General features: G+C 39.1%; 3 protein-coding genes across 3 annotated transcripts; 1 reads left to right on the top strand and 2 right to left on the bottom strand.

Annotated features, from left to right (window-relative positions):
• The first annotated feature begins 1,078 nt into the window (after positions 1-1,078).
• LOC141400692 (activity-regulated cytoskeleton associated protein 1-like) lies at positions 1,079-3,981 on the top strand. The gene has a single exon (XM_073980072.1). The coding sequence runs from the start codon at positions 1,368-1,370 to the stop codon at positions 2,109-2,111; it is 744 nt and encodes a 247-aa protein (XP_073836173.1). The 5' UTR covers positions 1,079-1,367; the 3' UTR covers positions 2,112-3,981.
• Positions 3,982-7,021: 3,040 nt separating this feature from the next.
• On the bottom strand, positions 7,022-8,356 carry Nubp2 (NUBP iron-sulfur cluster assembly factor 2). Its single transcript, XM_073980071.1, has 3 exons — positions 8,243-8,356; positions 7,803-7,976; positions 7,022-7,747 (listed from the first exon to the last, which is right to left on the bottom strand). Exons 2-3 carry the CDS (start codon positions 7,911-7,913, stop codon positions 7,088-7,090), a joined length of 771 nt encoding a protein of 256 aa, XP_073836172.1. The 5' UTR covers positions 7,914-7,976; positions 8,243-8,356; the 3' UTR covers positions 7,022-7,087.
• Positions 8,357-10,689: 2,333 nt separating this feature from the next.
• LOC141400689 (uncharacterized) lies at positions 10,690-16,836 on the bottom strand. Its single transcript, XM_073980070.1, has 2 exons — positions 14,194-16,836; positions 10,690-10,766 (listed from the first exon to the last, which is right to left on the bottom strand). The coding sequence occupies exon 1, from the start codon at positions 16,141-16,143 to the stop codon at positions 14,665-14,667; it is 1,479 nt and encodes a 492-aa protein (XP_073836171.1). The 5' UTR covers positions 16,144-16,836; the 3' UTR covers positions 10,690-10,766; positions 14,194-14,664.
• Positions 16,837-16,839: the final 3 nt, after the last annotated feature.

Raw genomic sequence — 16,839 nt, 5'->3', positions numbered from 1 at the left:
ACCCAGTCTTTAAAATTTTGATCTCACATTTTTCTGGTCATTGTCTAGATTCTGTACGTAGTTTTAATTTATTTTCCGCGAAAATAAAAATCAATTTAGCAAACATTTAGGGGTCTATGGATAGATATTAAGGGAATAAAACCCCCCATAACTTTTGGGCGCATCATCCAATTTTGTGAACGCGAACAGATTTGAAACCACGATTTTTTTTCTTAACCAAAATTTATGAATGTGCTAGCCAAATTTTTTTTTTAATTTTTTTTCGATGGAATTGTAAAGGAAATGTGAAATTTACCATATACCCACTGCTGAGGGTATAAAAAGAGGCGTCAGAGAAAATTTTTTTCTTCAATATTCATACGACATTTTTTAAAAATCGTTTAGAAATTTGTACGAAGATTCGGAAAGTACCTCCGATTTTTATACGACGTTATTCCGAAATCTTTCAGAAATTTGTACGAAAATTCGGAAGAAAAAATTCGCCTTCCGAATTTCCCAAGCATTTTCTTCGGATTTCGTTCCGAATTCTGACCGAAATTGATCCGATTTCGTTCCGAAATTATGTCAACCACTTCATGCAACTTTCGATATGACATCGTTACGATTTCGGATCCGACATCGGATGTAAATTGGCCGCTATTTGGCATGTTCGACCTAAATTGGCTGTTATTTGGCATTTAAGGTTTCCTGTTGTCAACAAGCATCTCCTATAATAATTGAGGACATACCTACACGTTTTGTTGGTATAGTCCCCATATACTGGTACCCCCTTATCATAGGGTTTCTTTTTAGTTTTTATCTACCTTTTTGGTGGAAATTGGTTGTAATTTTAAATTAAGAGTTAGTAGTAATCAAAGACGTTTTCGCCAAAAGTAGTGGTCAAAAGTGTGGTGTATGAGTAGCCCCCATATAACGGTTCCACTCGATTTTAGTTGCTTTGAAGATTTTACCTACATTATTTGTCTGAAGCATCTAAGAATCTTAACATATATCCCCCAATTGATTTTGTTTCCAAGCAAGAGGACTCAGTTTCTCTTTTTATTACAAATTTCAAAAATGATGAAATTCAATTACTCATTTCTCTGCTGCCCAGAATAAAAATATCAACACTTGCGTTTGGCTATTTAGGCGTTGTTCTCTTGCTTTGTGAAATGCATTGGCGGGTATAAAAAGCCAAAGCATTGCATTGAGAAACCAGTGTACTGCAAAAACGATTAAAGCAACGACCAAATCCAGGCAATGTTCGTGCGGAGTTAAACGGTGAACAAAAAGTTTCAACATTCGCCAACTATACAAATAAAAACTAGTGGCTTTGTTACTCAGCCAATCATCTTTAAGTGAAAACCAAAAAACAACAACACCTAAAAATGGCTCAAATGGTACAAATGACCACCGAACAGTTGCAGCAACTCATCGAAGCTGTACGCATCTCCGCTGCCAACAGTGCAGTCCAGGCTGCTGAAACGGTACAAACCAAATCCAAGGGAAGTTTCAGCAATTGCCCATCTCGTTTTGGTGGCCAACGTGATCATGAAGCCGTTGAAGAATTCATTGCCTCAATTGTAACGTACAAGGAAATCGAATGTATCAGTGACGAGGATGCCTTGAAGGGTATTTCTTTGCTCTTCTATGGCTTGGCATCAACCTGGTGGCAAGGTGTACGCAAAGAGGCTAAAACATGGAATGATGTTTTGGCCTTGATTCGTGATCACTTTTCACCCACCAAACCAGCCTATCAAATCTATATGGAAATCTTTGAGAAAAAACAGGATGACCATGTGGCCATTGATACATTTGTATGCCAGAAGCGAGCCCTATTGGCTCAATTGCCTGACGATAGACATGATGAAGAAACCGAAATCGATTTAGTCTATGGCCTGTTGACCATCAAATATCGCAAGCATATTGCACGCCATGATTTCAAGACATTCCGTGAGCTTTTGGAGAAGGGTCGCATCATTGAACATAACATGATGGAAGATGAAACTGAGCAAAAGGGACCAGTGCGTGGCTCCAAGGGCACAACACGTTGTACGTATTGTAAATTCCGTGGTCATACCAGAGAACAGTGTCGCAAACGTAAATCTGCAGAAGAAGATGAAGAAGATTAAAGCAGCAACAACAACAAGTGATGTCATACACCCGTTCCCAAGTTGCAGAAAAAAAGCTGAACAAATTATATAAGTAAGTTCTAAGAGAGTTTGGTAGTGACATCACCCATCTAACACAGAGTGCAGTTATAATTTGTTTGTACCTCTCCCAAACCAGTTATGGCTGTCTCATTTCAACACATTTACAGATAGGTTTCTCTTGATTTCAATGCTGGAGCAATTCCATAATGAATCTCTTTGATTTTAGTGCCCTAGAATCTCAGAGATTTGTTGGGAATGTTTCGGGTATTTGGAATTGGGAGTTCACCTGCATTATCATTAGGTTAAGGCTACATTTTAGGACGCCTTCCGCGTACACGCTGTGTTTTTCCTTACAAAACCGGCCTTACAGGCTATGAACGCCTGGACCAACCGAAACTTAGACGTTTATGGATTTTTTAAATCTATTGTCTTGCTATTCAAACATACAACCAAACAATCATGCAAAGTATATCGGCTGCTTTCCTGGCTTTCGGTAAGTAATGACTTGTTTTTTAACTTTTTTCCAAACTATGGCAAGGCTAAAGTTTGTCTGAGTTCAGAAGTTGGGGAAGTAATTCCCCGTATTTTTGGGCTTTTCCAAGCCTAAGTTGAGGCATAGTTTGAATATAGTTAGGAAGTCATTGTTTATCTCAAAGTTTGGGAAAGTATCCACCCCGTTGTATTCACTAGCTTACGAGAGATGTCGTGGGGTTAAAAGTAGCTGCGTGGGGAAATTTCCATCACTTTGAGGCAAACAATTGCTTGAATTCCAAATTTTGTTTTCCTCTATTAGGAGCAAAATTTGGAATTTCAAGAAATTGTTTGGCTTATAGTGTAGGAAATTTTCCGTATGCATCTACTTTTGCAACCCCACTTCATCTCAACTAAATTTTGAATGCAGCAAAAACCCCCCTCGTTGCTTTGAAACATTTTGAAAATATTCTGGTATTTTTGCCACCAAGAAGTGAAGTTTTCTCTTTTCTAAGGCGTTGCAATTTTCGAAATATTTAACCCAAACAAATTCCCTTCCTCGGACGGAAAATTTGTTGGGTTGTCTATGGAGGAAATTGTAGCAAATTTTAAAAGTATTACCCAACGACTTGGTGGTGTGTGGAAAGTGGTTAAAATTTTTCGAAATGGTTCAAAGTGACAAAAAACCTTGCCCCTTGGGCAAAAAAAAAAAACTTTTTCGCTTTGGCGAAAATAAAACAAAACTTCTTTAACAAAGAAATTTTAATGATCTTGAATTGTACAACGATGGCTAGGTTGACGCCATTCGTACAATTGGCACGCCAACGCAAACTATTCCAAAACTTGAGTCAAGATCTTGGAATTTTTTGAAAATGGCACGCCTGTCTCTATTATCCCACTTTCGGATTAAGGTTTTGCCAAGGCTAAAAACTAACCTCCAAATTAGCATGTGGCTACCTTAATCCACAAACAATAACAACTGGAGTTAATTTTTTTTTATAAATGAAGGCATTTCAGGATAAAGTAACAGCATTTCGCACATAAACTCGTAATCATACAAAAAAACCTCACAAATGATGAGCCAATTGGAGGTTTTTTTAATGGCCATTAAAATCATTTGTGGGGTTTTCTATTAGCCATCGTAATTGGAATCTGAAATCTGTTTGCTTTTGTAATTGCATTAATTTATATTTTTTAAACTCTAGTTTTTTTAATTTTTTAGTTAACAGCATTGTATTCTCTATTTTCAAGGTGAAGGAAAGACTGTTGTATTTAGTTTTTAAGAACATTTTTTTAAAAAAAAGAAAAAATTAAAAAAGCAATAAAAAAATTAAATACAAAAATACTATACAAATAGCAATGCTATTGAGAAACTAAATCTTACTTTGCATTTTTACTTCTTTTTACTGGGAGATTAATGGGAATGAAATATTTTAACAAAATATTTTCAGAAGAGGAACAGGTTTTTTTTTCAATTTTATTGAAATAAATATTTACATCATCTGCACCTGGGATGTTCGGACCCCTTACAGAGACGCACTAGTGGATGTACTTTTAAGGAAGCGAGCCGATATTACAGGAAGTACTAAAAAACTGGAAATAAGTCACAACACACCTAAAAGAGGTGCACCAGAAAACCAGTGCACAAAGACTCCGACTATTGAAAAAAAAAACGAAAAGTTATGCGAAGAAATAAATTTGTGAAAATACATCAAAGCTATTCATTATAAATACATCTGATTTTTTGCATTAAGCTACGACTAATTACAAAAATTGTAAGTCCTATTTGGTAGCGGGACTCGAATAATTACTATTTTTTCTAAATTTTTTAAAATGTAGTTTCCGAAAAAACCTGGCCAAAATTCTAAAAATAAATGGATTTGGACCTAATCTTGGGTACTTATGTTTTTGGGATTACTGATTTCATTTTTCATATTATTAACCCTATTGCGGGTTTTTTTTGGTCCCTTCTGTGATCGTATGAGATGTGATCGTATCAGATCAACATAGTCTAAAAATTTGATCGCCATAAAAAGTTACTATAGAATACATCAAACTCTATCTCTTATTTAAACTCCAGAAATATGTTAAAACCAAAACCAGTAAGGAAAGGATCAAAGTCGGGCGGGGTCGACTATATGATTCCCTACACCACTGTGAATATGTAAAATATAAATCGGAGATCACATTTATTTCCAGACCGAATTCAATCACACATTCCAAATATCATTAAAATCGGACTTATAGAGCGTGTTTGGAGCAGCAAATACGCGAAATCGGCCGAAAATATATATGGGTGCTATATCCAAATCTGAACCGATATCGATATAATTTGGCACATTTATTTCTAGACCGAATTCAGTCACACATTTAAAATTTCATCGAAATCGGAAATATTTTAGGTTATACAGCACTATAAAAGTTGGTGTTATCATGCCCCTTTGACTTAAATTTGAATTACAATTTTCTACTTTATTGTCGTCGAAGAAACATTCTTCCAGACTAATTTTCGAACATTTATGATACATGTGGTCAACTATGGTGGATTTGTGAGCATGATAATACTTAAATTTGTACTGCAAGGATAGTTAAAAAATGAAATGAAATGAATGAACTAAAATACCAACTATTTTCAATGACCTTTCTATTTTATCGATCCTAATAATATGGCTACACTTGGTATTTGCTTTCAGACAATTTTCGAAGCTCAGAAGAGATCTTACGAACTCAAAAAGTCATTTAAAGCTAGTTTATAAAACGTTTTTGTTTTAATATTTCTTGATTTCATCTGAAAGTTCTTGGTAACAGTTCCATGTTGAGAATTGAACCCACGTTCCAAATAAAGCGGGTCAAATTTGTTGTAGGATTTATCAGAATGTTCCATTTTACTAAACTTAACCCAAAAATTGCTCAATATTTGCATGGGTAGTACAAATTTTCAATTATATTTGATTCAAACCTATTCTGATGATCGCAAAAATAGGGCACTTTTTTTGTACATTTTTTATTATAATTATGATATTTTCCAAAAATATGGCAACACCGTCAAGTTTTTTCTTGGGAATGTTGGCATAGTATAGGACTCTCAAAAACTAAATAGTATGGATCTGCAATACGAACACATCAGAAGATACCTTAACATATAAAAAGAAAAAAATTCAAACCTGTTCAGATGACCGCTAGTGTAGAATATGTGGAACATATTGAAGTCATTTAATGCACTAACGATCATTGCAGTACTCACTTACATGAGTTTCCAGTGTAGCTTGCTATTTCTGCCCCAAAGCCCAGGGGCCTAATTATGTGATTCGATTCGATCGAGAATTTACTCGTGAATAAGTTTTCGACACGAGAAAAAAACGGCATGATAAGACTCGATCGAAATCACTGATCGAATGTTTCGAGAGTAACCGGTAATCGAACTATGTGTTCTTTGGGGAAAGTTATGAAGGTAGACGTCAAAAAATGTGTTTATTTCAAATCAAAAACTAAAAAACAAAATTATGAATGAAAAAATGTAAATATTTGTGGAATTTTTTGAACAATACATTGAATAATAATTTCGGAATGAAGTTGTGCTAAGAAAATATGAAAATTATTAATGTTTGCAAAATTGTTTTGTCATTCTTGTTACAGATTGCTAATACATCTACCTTAATAATTCTCTCTCAAAATAAATGAGAGATGAGAATTTGGTGGGTGTTTTGCATTAGCCTCTCTGAGAGAGTATTTCCTTTGGTAAACAACGGGGGATGAACTATTTAAAATGCACTTTATTAAAAGTTGTTCACCTATAAAATAAAGCCTATTAATATTAAATAATTTTTTGTTTTGCAGAAATGCTTATTTTTCAACTTATATTTTAACGACTGCAAACACTAATTTTTGGTTAATGATAGCATGCATATGTATTTATTTTAATTATAATTTTATCACAATTTCTTAAAACGACTGAAAAGGACTTTTCCCAATTTCTCTTATTTTGTGTAAAAAATGCTCACAATTATTTACTAATATCATTTTTCCTCTATAAACCGTCAATAAACAACAATTTTTTACATTTTAAACACAAATACAATAAGAAATCTTTCATTTTGTTTGTTTACGATAGGCCATTTGGCTACGAGAAATTACTCGCAAATTTATGCTCAATTTCTCGATAATTTTACTCGATAACGAATGTTGTCATCCCAACTTTGAGTACTCGGGTCGAAACAACTCGATGTCGAATCACGTAATTAGGCCCCTGTTCAGCTAGTTTTACGTTTAAGATAATCCTATCACTCTTGAAACCACGGTAATCATTTGATTTTTTTGGTAATTTGTCCATTTACTGAAACATTAAAAATATTGAATTCGTTTTTCAGCATTTCACTAAATACTCCTAATCAAAACGTGAAAAAAGAACAAAATGTGACTTATTATATTAAAATCTTTACAAGTTTATATACAAAAAATTTTCAAAACAAAATCACAACTACGTACTACGCAGTTATTTTCTCAACCAACTGCTTAAATGTTGCTGCTGTTCCGGATTGTGGTAGCTCCGTTAACACTGAACGCGTTGTACCATTTAAGACACTGACACGCGGATCAATGGGCACAGTACCCAAATGAGGTACTCCCGACATTTTCGCCAACTCAACTCCACCTTCAGATGAGAAAATATTCGTGCAATTTGTACAGTGAGGACAAACAAAACCACTCATATTCTCCACAATTCCCAATATCTGTATACCGGTCTTTTTACAGAATGTTATTTCTTTGCGAACATCATCTAAGGCAACTCCTTGTGGCGTGGTCACGATGATGGCTCCATCACAACGAACTTCACGCATACATTCCATAACCGTGATATGTTCATCTGAAGTTCCAGGCGGTGTATCAATTATCAGATAGTCCAGTTCGTCCCATTTAACATCGGTTAGAAATTGTTTAATCATCATTGTCTTTTTGGGTCCACGCCAAATGACAGGATCATTACGATTTTTCAGCAAGAAACCAATAGACATAACAGCGAGGGTTTTACTCTCATCAGTGTAAATGGGTACCCAACCTTCGTCACACTGATAGATGTCACGTCCCTCCAAACCCAAAAGATATGGCACAGACGGACCGCATAAATCAATGTCCAATAAGCCAACCTGTTGAAGGAAAAGTATAATTAAATATCGCTTGAATGGTGTGTTTGTAACTTACTTTTAAGCCGGCTTCCCTTAAAGCCAGTGCCAATTGTGTGCTGACAGTGGATTTACCAACACCGCCCTTTCCCGATAGAACCAATATAACATGTTTTACTTTGTCCAACATTGTGCTGGATCGCCGATGGATTGTGTTGTTCCAAAAAAGTTGCTGAACCGATTGATACAAAATCTGCAAAATGGACAAGTGGGTATGGTATCATTGATATAAGATATAAATAACGTATTTATCTTATTTAAGCCCAAAATCCCCGACTTTTCGATCCATTGCACACCCATCGCCCTTTCCAAAATGGTGCTATGTTCTATATGTTCACTAGCAGAGATGGAGATGAGCGCTGGTTAGCTAGGAGGCCGGACAGGGAGGTGTTCCATGTCCTTGGCCATGATGGGCAGGTTCAACAATCGAGGAAAAGGTGAAAGACCAAAGCGACCTACCTTCTGCGCCTGAAAAGAAAAACAACGTTCAGGGGTTCATAGATTGAAAAAATATACCTCTCCAGGGTTCTGAAATGGGAACACTGGCAGCATAAACAGCTGTTTTTATCATGCACCGCCGGCATAGTAACATTTTTGACGGCGTTGTTAAATTACACGTTGGTGTTAGCCTAATTAGTCAAAGAAGTACTAACGTAACGTAGTTAGAGTTGTATAGTTCACGAACGAACTAGTTCAATTGAACGATTCATTGAAAAGAGCGTACGAACTAGATCAGTCGATATAGTTCATTATAGTTCAGTAGCTCACTGAGCACTGACCGAAAGATAAAAGAACGATCAAATCAAACGATTCGATTCAAGAACGAACGATTCAGCACGTCATTCACGTATCATAATGTGACGCCGTCGTCAGAGTTAACTGTTGCCTTTGTAAATGTAATACTTTTGTTTACATTTTTAATTTTACACAGGTACCCATTCTTCTGTTGTTTGTTCTTTATCTGTATACATATGTATGTGTGTTTGTATACAAATGAACGAACTTGCAAGCGAACGAGTCAGAGCCGGTGAACGATAGAACGAAAAGACAGCTGACTGACCGAGCTTTTCGACGAACGATTGAACTACTGAGCTAAAAGAACGACCTAGTTCGCTGAAAAGAGCTGAACTAAAAAGAGCGATCAGCTAAAAGAGCTAAAAAGTACAACAGTAAACGTAGTACGAAAGTAAACAACGGTTTTGTTTTTAAATATTTTTTCAAGCTTCTAACAGGCGTGAATTTTTAATGAATATTTTTCATGCTTCTACAAGACGTGTGGGTTTAAAGAATATTTTTTCAATTATCCAACAGATGTGAATTTATTAAAAAATATTTTTTCTATTATCCAACAGACGTGGATTTTTTAAAAAATATTTTTACAATTATCCAAAAGACGTGGATTTTTAAAGAATATTTTTTCAAAGTTTCTAATGGCCCCGGCACATACGGTACGTTGTGCGTTGCGTCACGCGTTAAAAACAACAACCACATGAAAAAAATGTAAGTGATGCCAAGTTTGTTCTTGAAGTTTTCATGTGGTTGTTGTAACGCGACGCACAACGTACCGTATGTGCCGAGGGCTTAACAGACGGGGACTTTAAAAAATATTTTTTCAAGGCTTTTAGGAGACGTGAATTTTCTAAAGAATATTTCTCAAACTTCTAACAGACGTGCATTTTTTAAAGAATATTTCTCAAACTTCTAACAGGCGTGCATTTTTTAAAGAATATTATTTCAAGCTTCTAACAGGCGTGGATATTTTTATACCATCCACCATATGGAGGGTATAATTAAATTTGTCATTCCGTTTGTAACGCATCGAAATATTCGTCGGAGACCCCCTAAAGTATATATATTATTGATCAGCATAAAATTCTATGTCGATTTCACCATGTCCGTCTGTCTGTTGAAATTAAGATACAGCTCGCAATTTTAAAGATAGAGAGTCAAAATTTGGTACGAAAGTTTTTATTACTTGCAGGATGGTTGGTATTGAAAATGGGATATATCGGTCCACGTTTTGATATAGCCCCCATAGAACGGTACCTCCCGATTTACGGTATTTTTAAGGGTTTAGCTTCATTATCGGTATTTTCGTTATTTTTAAGGTTTTAGCTTCATTATCCTACCAAAATGGCTGAAATTTGGTACGTAGTCTTCTTTATGGGTACAAAACTTTCCCCCAAAATTTTGTCGGTATCGGTCCACACCTTCATATAGCCCCCATATAACGGTACCTCCCGATTTTCGGTATTTTGAAGGTTTTAGCTTTATTATCCTACCAAAATGGCTGAAATTTGGTACGTAGTCTCCTTTAGGAGTATAAAACTTTCCCCCAGAACTTTGTCGGTATCGGTCCATGCCTTCATATAGCCTCCATAGAACGGTACCTCCCGATTTTCGGTATTTTGAACGTTGTGGCCTCAATATTCCACCGAAATGGCTGAAATTTGGTATTTAGACTTCGTTGGGGGTACTCAAACTTCCCCTTTAAATTTGTCGGTATAGGTCCACGCCTTCATATAGCCCCCATGGAAAAGTACTTCCCGATTTTTCGTATTTTGAAGGTTGTGTCTTCAATATTCCACCAAAATGGCAGAAATTTGGTATTTAGTCTTCAATGTGATATAAAACTGTTCGCCAGAAATATGTCTGTACAGGTCCACGCTTTCATATTGCCCCATTTCCGACTAAAATTCGTCGGTATAGGTCCACGTTTTGATATAGCCCCCATAGAACGGTACCTCCGGATTTTCGTAATACTGAAGATTGTGACGTCAATATCCAACCGAAATGGCTGAAATTCGTTATTTCGTCTTCCAAGAGTTATGAAATATTCCAGAAGAGTATTATCAGTATAGGTCCACGTCTTCCTATATCCCCATAGAAGCTTAAGTTAGGTTAGGTTAGGTTAGGTTAGAGGATGTGCAGCCACTAAATGTGACTGCGCCACTCGGAGACCTTATGGTCCATTGTGATCATCCTTTAGAAAAGTGGAGAGAGATAAAAATAGATAAGAGAGATAGAATAGAAATAATAGAATAAATAGATAAATAGGAATAAAAATAATTAATGCCCTGTTCCCGTACTTTATAAAGTGGTAAAAGTCGTAAAAGTTGTAAAAGTCGTAAACGATTTTCATATAAATTTTGTGTACGGGAACGCAAAATGTGCAAAAGTGGTAAAAATTGTAAAAACTTTTTAGTTCTGGAACAGAGCTTAAAAGAACTAAGAAACAGATAAGAAAACAAGGTAGGCAGAATAATCGAAAAAACAAAGCGTTACGCGTTTAGGTTGCGCTGTCCCAGCCACTTTAGATTTTTAACGATGTTGCAGATTACAGTAGGTTCCACAGTTGAGTAGAAGGTTAGAGACGGCGGAAAACGAACACCCACTAGTCTGTGTCGTCTACGAGCCAGAGCTGGACAACGACACAGGAGGTGTTCGATCGACTCCGACTCCTCCTCATCCTCACAGAGTCTGCAGTAGTCATTAACATCCCTATCCCATTTAATGGTAAAGGCCCTGACATAGCAGTGTCCAGTGATGACTCCCGTCGTTACCTTCACTTCCGCTTTGCTCAGGTTCAACAACGAATTCGTTCTTTTGGCTGACAGAGACGGCCATATGGATCTTGCCACAATGCACCTAGGTTCATTGCGCCACAATTCACTGGCTCTTTCGTCAGAGAACGCTTCGACTTTTTGGAAAAAGTGACAGATGGGTGGTTTGATAGAGTCAGTGATAGCTAGATCAGCGGACTGTGATCCTCGTCTAGCTAATTCATCTGCTTTTTCATTACCCTGGTAGTCACGATGTCCAGGTACCCAACATAGCCGAAAGCCGTTAGTTAGCGCATCCAGAGCTGCTCTACACTTGAGGACGACGTCGGATTTGATGTTACAGGATTTGATGGCTTTAAGAGCCGCTTGACTATCCACATAGATAGTCACCGGTTCAAAGATTTCTGCATCCAGATTTTTAATCAATTCCGCCGCCTTCCAAATCGCGAAGATTTCAGCCTGGAACACACTACTGTTGCTGTCTAGCCTGTATGTGCGTTCAAGTGATAGACTTTCACAGTAGACACCGGCACCGGTACCTTCCCCCATCTTGGAGCCGTCTGTATATATAGCCAGACCGCCCAGAGGGGGGTTACTGCGGTTCCAGTCGTCTCTACTAGGTATAATGACTTCTATATCGTCAAATCTCAAGACTGGTGATATATAGTCACTTATTTTGCCACAATGGTTCACAAAAATACCTGATTCATTCAGGATACACCCATGCCCATAGGTACGACCACGCCAAAGACCCTGTTCATGAAGCCGCAGGGCACTCCTGGTTGCCTGACACTTAATGCTGATACTCAGTGGTCTTAAGTTCAGCATTGCGTTCAGTGCAGCATGTGGCGTGCTCCTGGTAGCTCCAGTAATAAGAGTTGCGGCGGCTCTTTGTACCTTATCGAGCTTGGTGGATGTTGACTTTTGACGCAATGAGTGCCACCACTGTATTATACAGCCAGTGTATAATCGAAGGAGTTAGTCCCCAGCTTTTCCCAATGGAATTCTTACATGAATATAGTGCAATCATTCGCTTCTTCGCCTGCTCCTCAGCATTCCTATTCCATCGCAATTGACAGTCAAGGATTGTGCCAAGGTACTTTGCTTCGGGGGAGAGTTGGAGCTGCACCCCATCCAGTGTTGGTGGAACAAAGGCGCCGAGCTTACGCTTTCTTGTGAACATTACCAGTTCCGTCTTCGTTGGGTTAACCCCAAGGCCATTAGCCTTGGCCCAGCGTGATAGAGTCGATAGTGCTCCTTGCATAAGCTCCGAAATGGTTGACGGAAATTTACCGGAAATCAGCAGTACCACGTCATCAGCATAAGCAACAACTTTGATACCTTGATTGTCCAGCTCCATCAAAATATTGTTTATAACAAGGAGCCACAGTAATGGCGAGAGCACACCTCCTTGAGGGGTGCCTCTAGTCACTGTTTTCCTTATTTTTACCTCCCCAATGCTAGAATTTATAACCCTGCTTTGAAGCATATTATTAATCCAGCACGTTAGGGGTTCAGGTGCATTAACTTTCTTCAGTGAGAGATTGATGGACTCAAGTTTTACATTGTTAAAAGCTCCTTCTATGTCTAGAAAGGCAACCAAGGTAAAGTTTGAGTCTTCCATGTTTTTCTCAATGAAGCCGACCACCTCATGCAAGGCAGACTCAACAGATTTACCTTTAACATAGGCGTGCTGTGAGTTGCTTATAGAGACGGTGTCTATCTGACTCCTTATCTCCAGGTCGATCAGTCTTTCGAGTGTCTTAAGGAGAAAGGATGATAAACTTATGGGTCTGTAGTCTTTAGGTGCAGAGTGACTAGGTTTTCCCGCTTTGGGAATGTAAGTTACCTTTACCTCCTTCCACAGCCCCGGTATAAAAGAGAAAGTCAAGCACGCCCTAAAAATCTCCTCCAGGATTTGGTATAAGGTCGGTGATGCAAATTGTTGCATCGCCGGCGTTATGCCATCCGGCCCAGGAGACTTGTAAGGCTTAAAAGTGCTGACCGCCCACTTAATTCTACTTCTGTTGACCACCCTGTCAATGAGTACCAAATCCAAAGGCTCCTGAACTCGGAAGTCGTCACGCTCATTGTTGACAGTATCCTCATCCTTGCAGCCTGGGAAGTGGGTCTCCGCAAGGAGATCAAGAGTCTCAGTGGCGGAGTCTGTCCACGCACCATCTTGTTTCTTGATACTTCCAATGGATTTGGGGTCCTTGGAGAGTAGTCGTCGAAACCTAGCTGCGTCGTTAACTCCTTCTACCGACTCACAGAAGTTAACCCAAGATGTTTTCTTTGCCCGCTTGATTTCACTCTTATATTTATTGAAACTCACTTTATAGGAGTCCCAATCAATATCGAGTTTAGTCTCATGCGCCCTGTTATACAGTCGTCTAGTGTTTTTCCTAAGTTCGCCAAGCTCCTTGATCCACCACACCGGCTGAGATTTCCTCCCAGGATATGTTAGTGGACAGGACTCCTTATGGCAACGAAGAAGAACATCAGTGAGATTATTTACGGTTCCATTGAGGTCATCAACTGTATCCGTACTAATATTAGGAGTCAGTTGCGAGTTCGTTAGTTCCGTGTATTTGTCCCAGTTTGTCCTTCGTGGGTTCCTATAAGGAATTTGGCGACCTCTGTCCAGAGAGACATCAAAGAATATCTGCATATGGTCCGAAAAGGAACATTCTTTAGATACCCTCCAATTCCTCAGGACAGAGTCATCTAAATTAGAAAGGGTTAGGTCAATGACCTCTTCCCTGCTCCTAATTTTAAACGTTGGATCACTACCCCTATTACATATCCGTAAATTATAAGATAAAATAAAATCGAATATGGACTCACCCCTCTTGTTGGTGTCCTTGCTGCCCCACTGGAAATGGTGAGCGTTTGCGTCGCAACCCAGGATTACGTTACAGGTACCCATCATCTCGTCAAGCAGACGTCGGACACACTGGTTGGGTGGGTCTGGGGCCTCAAAAGGCATATATATCGATGACAGCAGCGTGGCCTTGCTTTCCCCATGCTCCATCCTGACCGTGCATATGTCACCGTTACTGTAATTAGATAGAAAGATTAGATTTAAACTCTTTTTACCTACTATACAAGTCCTTACCTTGTCCCCCTCGGACGCGGCAAAGACGTCGAAGTTGGCATTGTTTAGTCCAGAAACCTTATTTTTATAGATATAAGGCTCCTGGACTAAGACAATGTCTACTTCAGAGTTCGTGAGGGACAAGAGCAGTTCAGCGGCAGCGGCCTTGCAATGGTGCAGATTAATCTGCAGTATGCGCAGCCTTTGCCGCTTCCCTACCCTTACTGTTTTTCGTGAGGTGGACTCAGTCGAAACCGAACCCATCCTGAACCGAAATTCAGCTTTCCCTCACGTTCTCTTAAGTATAACTCCCCAGGGGGGTCGACCGCCACTCTGGCCACTAAGCCACCCAACTCGCTACAGGGGACTAGACTAATAACAGTCCAGCCTGTTGTAACAAGATTGGGATTCTGCAACCTCAGCATTCTCAGCAGGATTTCCTTGCTTACCGTAGGTGGGGGAATCCACGCTGAGAGTACCTTTCTGGACGGGATGTCCGATAGGGAGACCGCCGCCAGATCAGCTCCTTCCCACAGAGCACCAAAACGACTCACTGTCTGAACGAGAAAGTCTCGCGACCTTTCATTCATACAGTTGATGACCTTGACACCCTTACGCAAGAAGGCGCTGCCAAGCTGACGGTCTTCCGGATCTTCCGGTCCAGAAACTATCGCAGCCCGAAGACCAGTCTCAAATAGCAACCAGTGACTGTCGCTGATTTTTCCATTTGGATCAGCTCTGTCGATGATTGCTATTTGCAGGCCATCGTCTGTCACAGCAGTTGGTCTACCGTATGGCTTATTGCGCCTTTGACCGCGTACCTTGGATTTAACTTTTCCAGAAGAGGCGGAAACCTTCTCCGTACTCAGTTGCTTCTCCTTGGTCACACGCTCAGCGGCCGCTGCATACGAGGTTGATGGTTCGATCAGCTGAGAAGTCATCGTCTTCTTGGCTGAAGGCTGCGGACCTTCAGAGGAGCGCACACGCTTCACAGATTTACTCTGCGAGGCGCTGTTCTCCCCACCCGAAGACGATATTTCCTTAGCTGGTCCAACCCTCTCCCTGTTGAGACCAGCATCTTCGATTGCGTCACCCTTGCCTTTTGGAGCAGAATCGGGCTTTGAGGCAGAGTCCTTTACCGTTCGATCACCACTAGGGGTGACTGTTGGCTTAGGGGTGCTCTCAATAGCCTTTTTCTTTACCTCTCGGTTCGGGTTAGGCTTCGAAGAAGAAGATTTTGGCGCAGCACATTTACCGGAGGTAGCAGGCTTTGCCTTCTCTACTACGTCTTCCGGGAGGAAGATCCTCTCCACCGGGAATTCGCGATGAAATTTACGAGGGTACTTTCTTTCGAACTTCCTCATAAATTTCAACTTGCCCTTGATGAGGTGGACCTCCCTCTCCGAATGCAAGTTTGCATCTCTCCCTACAAACCTGCGGAGATAGGATACGGCACGCTTGTAGTGTCTCGCATCCGATGCTTTGCGGGCCGAGGCAAACTTTGAGCAGCTGTCCGCTTCCGGGTCATCTACCGATTCCCCGTCGTCGGACATCATTTCCGTCGCCTCCTGCCTTTCAAGCTTTTTGTCGGCATGTGCCGACACAGGACCAGTCGGAATACGACTTGCCTCCGGTTGAGTCACCAGGCCCCATAGAAGCTTACTTCTTGATTTTCGGTATTTTTTTAGTTTTAGCCACATTCTCTTACCGAAATAAAGGAAATTTGGTATTTAGTCTTCTAAAAACTTTCTGTCAGAAATTTGTCGGTATAGATCGACGTTTTGAAATAGCCCTCATAGAATGGTGCCTCACATTGTTTTACCGAAATTGCTGAAATTTAGTATTAAGTCTTCTTCATACACGAAAGGAAACTAATTATTCCATTTTATTTCAATATAACTTGTGGTGGAGGGTATAACAAGTTCGGACCGGCCGAACTTCGCCGTTCTTACTTGTTAAGAATATTTTTTAAATTGTCCAAGAGACGTGGATTTTTTAAAGAATATTTTTTTCAATTATCCAACACACGTGGATTTTTATAAAGAATATTTTTTAAATTATCCAACAGACGTGGATTTTATAAAGAATATTTTTTCAATAATCCAACATACGTGGATTTTTTAAAGAATATTTTTTCAATTGTCCAACAGACGTGGATTTTTTAAATTATATTTTTCAACTATCCAACAGACGTGGATTTTTAAATTATATTTTTTTTTAATTATCCAATAGACGTGGATTTTTTAAAGATGTTTTTTTTTTTCAATTTCTAACAGTCGTAGATTTTTTTAAAAAAAATATTTTTCAAGCTTCTAACAGACGTGGATTTTTTAAAGAATATTTTTCAATCATTGTGTAAAGGTGAGTACTGTTTTTGGCCCACCAAGTTAAAAGCA

Source organism: Musca autumnalis, unplaced genomic scaffold (genome assembly GCF_047663935.1).
Source record: "Musca autumnalis isolate F117 unplaced genomic scaffold, ASM4766393v1 scaffold_4, whole genome shotgun sequence".
Taxonomy (NCBI): domain Eukaryota; kingdom Metazoa; phylum Arthropoda; class Insecta; order Diptera; family Muscidae; genus Musca; species Musca autumnalis.
This window is presented reverse-complemented; position numbering and strand designations above follow the sequence as displayed.